Raw genomic sequence first — 12,736 nt, forward strand, 5'->3', positions numbered from 1 at the left:
TTATGAAAACATGTTCAAGAACATCAAAAGGTGGAAAAAAATATATAAATTGCTTACCAGAAATAAGTATCAATTCATGCAGAGGAAGTGGCATATAGCAAATTTTTACTCTCCCTCCCTTCCTCGAACTCACCACCAAAGAAGTCCTGCAATGTAAACATGTCAGTGGTGCATATGCTTGACTTCAAGCTCCTACTTCACCTACTTGCATCTGCACTGGCGCTGGCCATATTGTTACATTAACTGTTTTCATCAAAGGACGTATTTCTAATTAAGAAGTGATGATTAGTGGTGATATCTTGCAATTAAAATTAACCGAATCGAAAGTTGAAAGTACCCTCTGTTCTTACATCATTCAGTAACAGTGAGTGGATCAAACCAAATTCATCAAGTTCATTTGTTTCACAAAAACCAGCCCTAAAATGGCATACAAAAACCTAAAACATACGTCTTCAATAGAGTAAAAGCTCCCATGTCTGAAGTCTTTTTTACTTCTGTGACTTTCTATAGATAGATCCTACTTGGTTGTGCTTTTGTCATCCTTGCCTCGCCATAAGGTTCATCATTATCAATCCTCTTGTTGTTTCTGAAAGCAGCGCAGCCGATGACATAAAAGATGACCAGGAGGATAAGCACAACTATGTTGATCACTGAGACCTTCCTCCAGCTCTTCTTCAGGCTGCCAAGCACACCAGCCTTGCAGGAATCACATTGATAGCACAGCTGCTCTTGGTCATTGCTCCATTTAGAGCAGTCGAGGTCAGTTCCAACTAACCCTCCTCCGAGGTTCCATAGGGTCTCGTTGACATAGACGAAACCACAGTCTGTAGGGGGCTTGCAGCAACCAGACTATAGGGATCAATTCAGAAGTTTTGTTGTCATTAGTTACTTAAACGACATGTCCCGCAAAATGCTAGTGACTTGCAAGCTATAAAAGGTTTTAGTATTAATTTTCCTTCTTCTGATTAATTCATGGTCATTTGTCTTCAATAAGCATTTATGAAGATTTTATGGGCACAGCGGCTCATCCATTCTTTCATTCTACTCTACTCAACTAATCTTTAGATTTACTATTTCAATAATAAAAAAAATTGAATGAGTTAATATTTGATGTGTGACAGAGTACAAATCTTCAATCAATAATATATAATGACAACTTATCTAATCTAATATATTAATATATAACAACATACATAAATAAATTTGTCACATGAACGTCTACATAGACAACTCTCTTAAATGACACATAAAATAGTTTTTTAAAAGAATAAGATAGTTTTTTTTTTAAAATATAAATTAGATAATTTTAAATTTATTCAAATATCAAAATTATTTAAATTATAATTAAAAATAAAATTAATTTAGAGATATATTTTCTAAAATTAAAAATATGAAATATGGATTTTATTTTTTAATAAATAATTTTAGTTGTTTATCAAATAATTTTATTTAAAAAATTATTTAATTATCAAAATCTTTCAAACATGTTTAAAAATTACAAAGATTAAGTTTATCTAAATCTTTCAATAATTTTTTTATCTTGATTTAAAAAATTATATTTTTAAAAGATTTACGTAAGACATTAAAAATTCAAATAATTTTATATAAGATTTTGAAAATCCAAAAAATATTTATCTTAAATTTTTAAATAATAAGACTATCAAAATAATTATATCCATTTGAACTATGATTATCAAATTTATATTTCAAATAAATGTAAAAAACTTAATATTATCTTTGTTACTTATTATATCCATTTTATATTTTAAAAAATTAATTTAAAAGTATCTATTTAATCCTAATTGCTACTAAAAAATTCTTCTACAAATTTAAGATTACAAATGTAATGTGTTATACATCAATTTTTTTAAATTTTTTTCAATAACTTTTTTTCAAGGTATATTCTATTACTATTGCAATTTTGTTTTTTTTATAACTTTTTTTCAAGATATATTTTATTGTTATTACAGTTTTATTCTTATGAAATTTTTTTTTTTCAACTTATTTTTTCTTTTTTCACATTTTTCAAACATTTTTCATATTTTTCATAATAATTTAGTCAAGATTACGAAAGTGAAAGTACGTTAATATTTCTTTTGCTATTTTATTGTATGTTAATATTTCTTTTGTTATTTTATTTATCATTCAATAATTTATGTTTTTATTTTTTAAGAAAAATATAATTTATTTTTATTTGATATAATCTTATGAGTTTATAAATATAATTTTTTAAAAAATCCAAAAGAAAGATGTAATTTTTTCATGCCATTTTTAGAAAGTTTATTTTTTAATGACAAATCAATATATATAAATTTTATATATGCTATGAGTTTTAAATATTTGAATATAATTTTGAAAAGAAATTAATTTATATATATATATAATTTTGAAAAGAAACTAATTTGTATATATATATATATATATATATATACACACATTCATATTAAATAAGTAAAATTATTTTATGAATCACACAAGTTATAATCTAGTTAGTAAATAAAATGAAAATAATTCAGGTTTTTAAAAATAAATATCAATAAATTACATAATAATTTCATTCATATATATTTTTAAAGACCTTATTACATTTTATTTTACTCATTAACGAAATATTATCGTTTAATTGATTAACAATATATAGTATTTATATATTGTCTATATACTATAGTACATCAAATATTTATTATATCACAATAAGTACTTCTAAAGTTTTTTTTTTTTTTTTGAGAATGATTTTTCATTCCAAAATTGATGAATGGATTAATCAAATAGGCTATTCTTCTTTCAAAAACCCCACCCTATAAAAAAAAATCCACCAAAAAAAGTTGTAAGCATGTGAACAATTAAGGAACAATATAGTAGGCATCATTCCATATACATCAACTAAAATGTATTTAGAAATCAGGTTGGCACCTAAGAAAAGAAAAAGAAATTTAAGATTCCAAAAACATTTTAAGATAAAATCATATAATAATTCCATCTTTCCTTCGTTTTTTTTCTCTATTTTTTGCAGCCTCTTATTTATGTAGGAAGCAGAGAGAAATAAAAATGTGAAGAACCAACAGAAAGGCCATCAAGATACGGATATAAAGCTAAAACAGAGCTAACTCCAAATAGCACATTCTATTTTTAATTATTCTATGTTTAAAAGAGAAAACATTCAACTACTGCTACTTTATTCATAGGGAAAAAAAATACTAGTCCTGTAGTACATTGATTAAATTTTATATAAAAAATACTAATAGAAAAGAAGTTTTATAATTTATAATTATTTTTTTACTTGAGAAAATATATAAAACTTAATTTTCAATTTTTCAAATTTAATTTAATGGATTTATACAACATTCAATAAATTTTAATTTTAATTTTAATATATATAATCTTTTTCTTTTTACTTCTTTTATAAAATAAAAAAAAATTAATTTTAGAATATAGAAACATGTATTTACTCCAATAATAATTTTTTAATATAACAAGTAATTAATTATCTTCAATTTTTTTATCTAATAAATACGTAAGTTTTAAAAAAACGTAAGGTTGAAATTCGACCTCAATTTTTTTTTCTCTCCTTTTGTTACATGGCTTCGATTACGGGTGTAATCGAGTCAATATAGTGAGAAGTTCGAACTCGATTCATAATTCGAAACTTGATATTTAATTCGAACTCGATCGAATTTTATTTTTTAAGCTCAAGCTCGATTCGTAATCGAATTCGAGTTACTCAAGCTCGTTCGATTAAGCTCGATTAATATGTAAAAATAAACTCGATTCATATATTCGATAAGAATTCGATTATTTATGCTTGAATTTGAACTAGAATTCGGACTCGAAATATTTTATTAATTAAAATAATAAAAATATATTTAAATATAAAAGCTCGATTAAGCTCGCGAGCTACTCGAGTCGGATATAAGAATACTCGAATTCGACTCGATCGATAAGTTTAGCTATTCGAGTTCAAGCTTGACTCGATAATAATCGAACCAAATTCGAGTTTTTTTGAATCGAACTCGAGTAACTTATGAATATTAATGTATCATTTATATCACTAACTCCGACTCTTGAAAAAAAATATATATATATATATAATAAGTAATTAATTATATAATCATGATAAAAAGAGGAAATTGACAAATTAAAATAAGATTCGGGAATTTTTTTTTTTTTTTTAAGGATGAGATGAGACATAATTATTGGGTTTAGCACCATCCCATTGTGGTCCATTCCATTTTACGCAAAAAATGGGGGGGGGGGGGGGGGGGGGAACCACTGTTTGTTAGAGCAGTGGAAAATGGTCCGAAAATGGTTGAGGATCTGATCTGATATTTATGAAACCGAGAAATATTTAAGTATTTGATAATCTGATTATTTGATTACTCATAAAAAATAAATATTTATAAATTTTTTTTTTATACCATTTACAAATAACAAAAAAAAAAAATTTTAAGGTGTATCATTAAAACAAAGCTTAAAATTTGGCAAAGTTTCATTGGTCAGCCAATGAACCGCAATAGACAGGGCCTGAATTGAGCTGGCAGACTGGCACTGGCAGTCAAATGTACTGCTTGGCCCTTTCTCACATGCCTTAGTTTTTTCTGATAACAAAAATTATATATTTAGCTTTTATTTGTTTATATTAATTTATTAATTTTAAAAAGTATTTTTGAATAATATTTTTAAGTAAATAAATAAATAAACAAATTACGAATATAATTAAATTTATTTTTATTCTATTCATTTATATCCTATTTTTATTCAAGCCAAAGTAAACATGAAAAAATAAGTTGGACAACATAAAATTCCAAACTTTATCTAACAGGGTCCTCGTAAAATCATTAAGTTTGCTAAACCTTTAATCATAAACCTTAGAAAAAAAAAAAACACCTTTTTGCTAAATGGGTTATCAATTGCATTAATTAAGCACTTCATTTTTCAATAAGTTGTTCAAAATTAAATTTCAAAAAAATGAAATTTAGATCATATCAGTTACTACCAAATTGTAAAAGCTTTTAGATCCTATATGGAAAAAAAAAAAAAACTTGTTTTGATGCAATTAGATTAGAAATATATATATATATATATATATATATATATATATATATAACAATGAGTGAAAAAACAATATGTAATTTCATATAAATGATGGAAAATTTGCATACCTCAATAGGGCTAAGCTTCCTCACAGAGAACTTGTCATAAGTTTCAGGAACACCATTAAAATTTCTTCCCATCTTGCTACAAACTTTGGAATCCCTGATGCAAGAGCTAATCTTAGCCCAATACTTGTCATCTACCACTCGGTCTTTGAGCCAGCCGGAGTAGTCCTGCAAGTAGTACTCCAAGTAGCCTTTGTTCATCACTGGCTGCCCTGATCCTTTATCAGTCACGGCATAGGCGAAGATTATGAACCCGATGAGCGCGGTGATGATGAAGAACATGACAAAGAGGTAAAGCCACATCAAGAACGTGTTCCTGTAACACGCGCCTGCGAAACCTGCCAAGGAAACGACCATGATTGAGGCTCCTATCACTATCAATGGCCACTGTAAGAACTTGAGACAATCTGTGTTGTTGGCTCTGCTGCTTAGCCATATTCCGCCACCCAAGATTACTATTGACAACAGAAAAGTTAAGAAGTTTAGTAATCCTATCAAATGGTTGCTGGCTCTCATTTTTCTGGGTTTTTTTTTTTTTAATCTTTCTGCAAGTGTGATCTGTCTCTCTTCTTTGGAGCTGGGTTTTCTTCTCTACTGAGAGAAGCTGCTTACAAGTTAATGCAATGATAATGGATTTGTTGGATGCAACCTGCAGGAATTTTTATTACATAAGGCCATATGGGTTTTGACACGTGTCTTTTGATATAAAATAACAAGAAGACCCTCAGATTCTTTTTTTTTTTTTAATTTTAGATTTATAAATGATTGTTTGCTTGACTTTATAGTTGTTAACTTGCTAATTACGTAGCTTGAGTGAAGCTACTGATTCCTTATAATATTACAGTCTGAAAGTTAGCAGGAAATTGCTTGGGGAATGATCCGAACTTAATTACCCCGCCCATGTGAGCTCTCTAGATCATGAATTTTGAAGAAATTGATGATTTGAAAGGTTTTAATGGCTCTAATTATTTCTCTCTTATGTTAACTTTTTTTTTTTTTTCATAAAAGTTATTACAATTTTAAAATAATGAAAATTGTAAGCCTAAAATTTAAATTTTAAAATTATTAAATTTTATTTTTTAAAATTAATTTCATGAACCAATTAATTAAATCTTGAATTTTTATCTTATGTTGCTTTGAGCCTTTGACTATATGTTAGTAATTAATTTGAATTCATGGTTGGTTTGCGTGTGCATAACCAATGCGATTGAAAACTATTAGAAAAAATAAATAAATAAAAATAATATAAAAAAATTTTGATTTTAACGTATATGAATACTTTATTAAAAGCATATATGTTTTTAGAATATAATAAAATCTCAAAATTCTCCGAGTAGAAGCAGTAAAATTGATTATACTAAAAGATTTATTTATAATGAATGAACAGATATAAATTTTTATTCAAATAATTATGAACTTCTGTATAATCATAATATTTATGAATAATAATATATTTATATTCAAATAGTTATGACTATTTATTATATGGTAATTATTTTTGTTCAAATATAATTATTTAAAATATGAATAAAATTAATACAAAAATTAACTTTACTCATCAATAATTAAATTTTCTATCTAATTAAACACCTTATTCTAAATAATCAACAGTCCTCCACTAGTTTAGAATGTTATGCTTAATTTTTAACATTTTACGCAAATAAATATTATGAATACAAAAAAGTATATCTCGATTTAAAATTTTAATTAACGTATATATATATATATATATCTTAGAATTTTAACAAAGTTGATGGTATCTGTAAATCAAATCTCAACTCCTAGTGTTAGAATTAAAAATATAACACACATAATACTTATTTATTTTTTTGTCAGAGGTTTATAACTACTTTTAGCATTATTATGGTCATATGCTTATCTTATTCATAAATATTTACGAGAGAGACTTCAATTCTTCTTGTTGAAGTTGTACCACTTTTATGTTTATATAGATAGAGTTTTCATTATGTCTCAATTGCTTTAGACATTTAAAACTTCATTAAAAGTATAAAAACTCATCCTCCCAACATAATGGATCACACTAGTTCTTAAAAATTATATAGATTTTACTAGTACTTAACAAACACATAATAATAACTTATTTTTACCTATTAAACTTTGTAATTATAGGTTACTAATTCAAAATTGGGTTCTTATTATTGGAGTCTAATAGTAAGAGTTTGAATCCATTCGACATGCAATACTATTAACCAAATATATTGAAATTTAATTTTTTTTATAGTAATTACTTTCACTTTAGATTGAATCTCTAATATAATCACTTCAGACTAATATACTTCAGACATTGTTGCCTCATTCTTATCATTTTAAAAACTAGTTGGTTTTGATTGTTGCCATAACTCTATCTCATTAATTTCAACTATTCTCTTTTGACACTTTTATAAATTTTTAATACAATTATACTTATAATACAATTCTACTTCTAGTACAATTGGATAAACTTAATGAATAAACCAAACCATTTTTGTCATTTTAAGATTTTTAAAAACCTTTTTATGATTTTACTTTAATAAGTGTCTAAACTTATTAGTTTGTATGATTTGTTCATAAAATTATACTAAAATCTTACAACAATATGGTGGCAATTTTTTTTTTTTATTGTTATCATCCCCACCATGTGCATGTATGCATTCTTTTATTAAAAAATGTCTCATTCAATTGTCAAGATATCATATATACTTAATCAAGTTACCATTTCATTTATCTTTTCACTATTGGTGGGTTTTTTTTTTTTTCAAATAAGAGACCTTCAAATCTACCTTTAGTGAATGATAACTAGTAAATATCTTAACATTTCTATGAAAGTTTCAGAACTTTTATATTTTAACTCAATATAAGAGTTTACATCAATAATTAAATTTCAAATATAATCATGCTTTTATAGTCTCCTTTTAAGACTTTTTATGTCAATTCATAAATATTTATATGAATCTATTTCATCATGGACACTATTAATAATATTTATTACCATGAACAAAACCATTTTCATCACCCAAATGGATCAAATAGCTTTCTTTTTACTATTATAAAAGTTTTCATATTCACTAGATCTTTAAATCACTCATGGCTTTTCAAGTATATATACTTTGAAATTTTCACTAAATAAAATCATAGATGATAAATCATTTGTATAACCCAAGAATTAAATCATATACATAACAAAAAATTACCATAATGTGATCAATATTGTGGCATCGATTTTGACTTATGGCTATTCTAAGCTAACTGTCGTAACGGTTTTGTGTCCGCCCGATGAATTTGAAAACGAAATAAAAAATAAAAGAGTCGCCACTAATCTTTTTTGGCTAGGTGCGATTGACTACCTATTAAAACATATCTTTTTAATGAAATCTTAAAATTAATTAAAATTTATTAAAAAGATAATTTTACGGTCTGCGAAACAGTTTGGGTTCGAGAGTCGGTTACACGTGGGGAAGGATTAGCACCCCCACAACGCCCGTTAAAAATGGTACCAATTAACAATGTGTTATCCTTTGATTTTGATACAAACAGTCTTATTTTCAGTATTCGAAAAATAATTTCTTTGATTTTTTTTTATTAAAAAAAATTATTCTCGAGACAAATAAATCAAAACATTTTTATTGAAATAATTCTTAAAATGTTTCAGTACATTGGTAACATTAAAAAAACTCTTTCTCATCTAGAGATTTCTTAAAACATCTCTACTCGGAATACTTTTAGAATCTCATCTTTGGATGCTCGAATTTATTTTTCGTAAGAAAATGTCATGTTTAAAAAAAAATTTATTCTTCAGAAAAATAAATTAAAACCTTTTTATTGAAATAATTCTTAAAATGTTCCAGTATGTTGGTAACATTAAAAGAACTCTTTCTCACCTAGAGATTTTTTAAAATATCTCTACTCAAAATACTTTTAGAATTTAATCTTTTGAGGTCTAAATTTACTTTTCGTAAGAAATTATATCATGCATGCCATGCAAAATATTTTCATGTTTATGCACACATTTTATTCTCATTCAAAAATTTTATTAATTTTTTTTTAATTAAAATTTTGAAGAAAAAAAAATTTAATCATATTGAAGATTTTCTATAAACATTCCAATACGCTGATAATATTTTATAAAAAATCTTCTCACCTAGAGATTTCTTAAAGCATCTCTACTCGGAATACTTTTAGAATCACATCATTGGATTAAATTTCTTTTCTTCCTATTTTTATTACTTATTTTTAATTTATTAATCAATTTTTATTTATTATTAAAAAAAATTTTACTTTATTGAAATTTTTTTATAAATACTCCAATACGCTGGTAGTATTTTAAAAAAATCTTCTCACCTAGAGATTTCGTAAGCATCACTACTTGAAATACCTTTGAATCTCATCGTCGGATAAAAATTTTTTTTTCCTACATTTTTTATTACTTTAGTATTATTATTAAATTTATTTTTATATAATTATTTTTAAAGTTTATTTTTAAAAAAATAACATAATTACATAAAAAAATTTAATCACAATTTCATCAATTAGTCTAACAAATATAAATATTTTAACATACATAAATATTAATAAAATAATATATAAAAATTTTAAAAAAAAATTTTTTACCTGAATCGGATCGATCAACGGTCCTATCAAGGCCTGGTTCGGTTTGACGGTTCGATCCAACGGTTCAGCTCGATCTGGGTGGTTCAGTACCGGTTCGGTTCGGTCTGGGCGGTTAGGTTTCGATCCAGTCAGACCGATCAGAGGCTGATGAAAGAAACGGGTCGCGGGTCGGGTGCGCGGACCTCGGGTCAGGTCGCGGGTTGACGCGCGGATCCTCCTTGGCTGAAACGGCGTCTTTTTAGCCCTATGCCCAAAATGACGTCGTTTTGTTTTTAATTTTTTCTATAAATAACTTGAAAAATTTTTTTTGTTCATTTGGTCTGTTTTCAAAAAAAAATGAGAAAGAGAGAGAGAAGACTCTAGGGGATGGGTTCGGCAGGTCGTCGTCCGATCGTAGCCTGGTCCACCGTCGACGGTGGTCATCGGTCATCGAAAAATGGTCAGAAAGTCACCGAAGACTCCTCTAGACGCCCTTTTTCTAGATCCGATCTTTTTTTCACCGGAAACAGCCCTGATTAGTGTAGATCGGAGCTCAAAGTTTCTGTTTTCAATTTTTTTTTTTTGTTTTGTTGAAACAAGATTGATGCAATTTTTTTTTTGGTTTTGCAGGTAGCTTCGACTCTGGGTTCCTTCCTGCGGGGAGAACTGTGTTATTTTTTTATTTCTGTTTTATGTAGAACTGTTTTCGGTTTGGGTGCTTTGGGGGGGTTGCGTGAAACTGAGTTTTTTACGCGTAGGAATAAGGGTCTGTCTGGGGTTGAATGGGGATTCCAAAGGGAGATTGAATGAGATTCCAAGAGGGAAATTGAAGGGGATTCCAGCCAACTTCTTCTCTAGCTTGAAGGGGAAATGGCTGGAGATTTTTAAAGGCTTCAATTAGGGGGATCTAGGTGGCTGTAGGGTAGTTAGTTGGTGGCTATAGGGTGGCTGGTCGGGAGGCTGGTCGGATAGTTGGTCAGGTTGTTGGTCGGGGGTTGGTTGGACCAATTCGACGCCGTACCAACCCCTTGACTTTTGTTTTATTTTCGTTTCTTTTGTTTGTTTATTTTTTGTTTGTTTTGTTAAATATTATTATTATTAAAATAAAACAGTAGACCCGGACAAAATCGGTGTCTACACCAACCACAATAATCCATATCATACCTACAAATCATATAAATTTGGTTATTAGAGTTATCTCATTTCTAGCGATGACTTTTAGTGAAAACTAACTATCTCAAATGTTATCATGAGTTTTCAATGTATGTATTAATTGCTTAATGGCCAATTCCAAGTTTATGGCTATTAAAACCTCTAAACTTGATTTCAAAATTTTATGAAAACTTTATTTCTCATCATTGTGCAGCTTATATGTATCTCTATTATTTACCACTTTTAATTGGTCATAACATTTTTGGTTATATAATAAATTCAAACTTTACTCTTAGGACTAATATGCTTGTGTACAATAAAAGTTCATAGTATATTTAACTCCAATTTCAAATACTTTCACAATCATTTTGTGATAAATATGTTTATATTTAGATCACCAAATCAACGTAAGTCATGAAACATGAATCCAAAGAATCATTTTCATAAATTATAATATGATTTCTACTCATATTTTATGTAAAAACTCATGATGAATTTACATTGGTTAAATTATTGATTGGCTAACTTTAAGATTTACAGCTTTCATAAAACTAATATTATTATCTAAGCCCATATATCAATATGATGTATAACCGGCCACATCCTTGCTATTGTTATGAAACTATTGAAAATCTCATAAACTTGTGAAAATTTTCATTTTAATAGCCTACAAAACGCCATTTTTCTGGGTACAAGAAAAAATATCTTTATTGTCTTTAACTAATAATGTATTAATTAGATGATGGCATTTTATCTCCATAATCCATATCTTTCTTAACATATAAGAAAGAAAATTCCATCACATTCATTTCATTTTTGTAATATATAGCAAATTATACCAATGTTCTTTATGCCATCACAAAATGGAATTAAACACATGCATATATAAGTGTCTTTGGAACATTGAATTTGCATGTTCTTTATAATTTATAAGCATGGCTAATTTAGACATTGATGAGTATCATTCAAAATATTAGTAACCGACAAATGCTTTAATATTTTTTAATTAGCCCAAATTGTTGGCCAAATTTTAGTTAGTGATACTAACATAAAATTTATAAAATATAGGGATGTCATAGATATACATACTTAATGTATTTTACATTACCACCAACCACAATTCTTCATGAAATTATATATTCATTGCATATAATAAACTTGCATTAACTTATTACATTATAAATTCAAACAATTTATAAATGCTATCATCAACAGGAATAATATTTCAGAACCTAAACCTTTATAAATTAACCTCATAGTTATAATAGTTTGATATTTTCCTTTTAAACAAGTATCTCTTTAATCTCCTACTTTTGTAAGCCAATTTCATCAATCATAGTTATACAACAAGAACATTTATATTTCAAATTCTTGAGTTTATTTGTCTTACTTGTTTTTGCCATCAAACACAAATTGAGTTGTACCTTAAACTTTTTCTTTGTAATTGTTCACAATAAAATTTTATTTTGTAAAATTTACTTCTAGTGTAATACACTAAATAGGCAAAATACATGTCACATTGTCCATGATTCTGATAATAATAATTATTTAATTTATTATCTATCATTTAATTATTCACATACATCAATTTAAAAATACTGAAACACCATATCTTAATAATAATTATTCACATACATCAATTTAATATTAATTGATTTTCATGAAAATTGAACACTAGTCAAAATTTGAATCAATAATAAATTAAAAAAATCAACCTTTGATTTATAAATGTCCAATAAAAATAGAATCATATAAATAGCTTGACTCAACTTATTATCTCAATTTTGGTACCATGATTTAAAAATAAACTAATATTGTAGTCAAATCTTATTTTCTGCGTA

The 12,736-nt window shown here is 26.8% G+C and overlaps 1 protein-coding gene across 1 annotated transcript; it reads right to left on the reverse strand.

Moving 5' to 3' along the window:
- Positions 1–305: 305 nt before the first annotated feature.
- On the reverse strand, positions 306–5,792 carry LOC111302042 (tetraspanin-3-like). Its single transcript, XM_022897979.2, has 2 exons — positions 5,160–5,792; positions 306–849 (listed from the first exon to the last, which is right to left on the reverse strand). The coding sequence occupies exons 1-2, from the start codon at positions 5,670–5,672 to the stop codon at positions 505–507; spliced, it is 858 nt and encodes a 285-aa protein (XP_022753714.2). The 5' UTR covers positions 5,673–5,792; the 3' UTR covers positions 306–504.
- Between the last annotated feature and the right edge of the window lie 6,944 nt (positions 5,793–12,736).

This window comes from Durio zibethinus, chromosome 15 (genome assembly GCF_047325235.1).
Source record: "Durio zibethinus cultivar Kanyao isolate XHJ-2024 chromosome 15, ASM4732523v1, whole genome shotgun sequence".
NCBI classification, from domain to species: domain Eukaryota; kingdom Viridiplantae; phylum Streptophyta; class Magnoliopsida; order Malvales; family Malvaceae; genus Durio; species Durio zibethinus.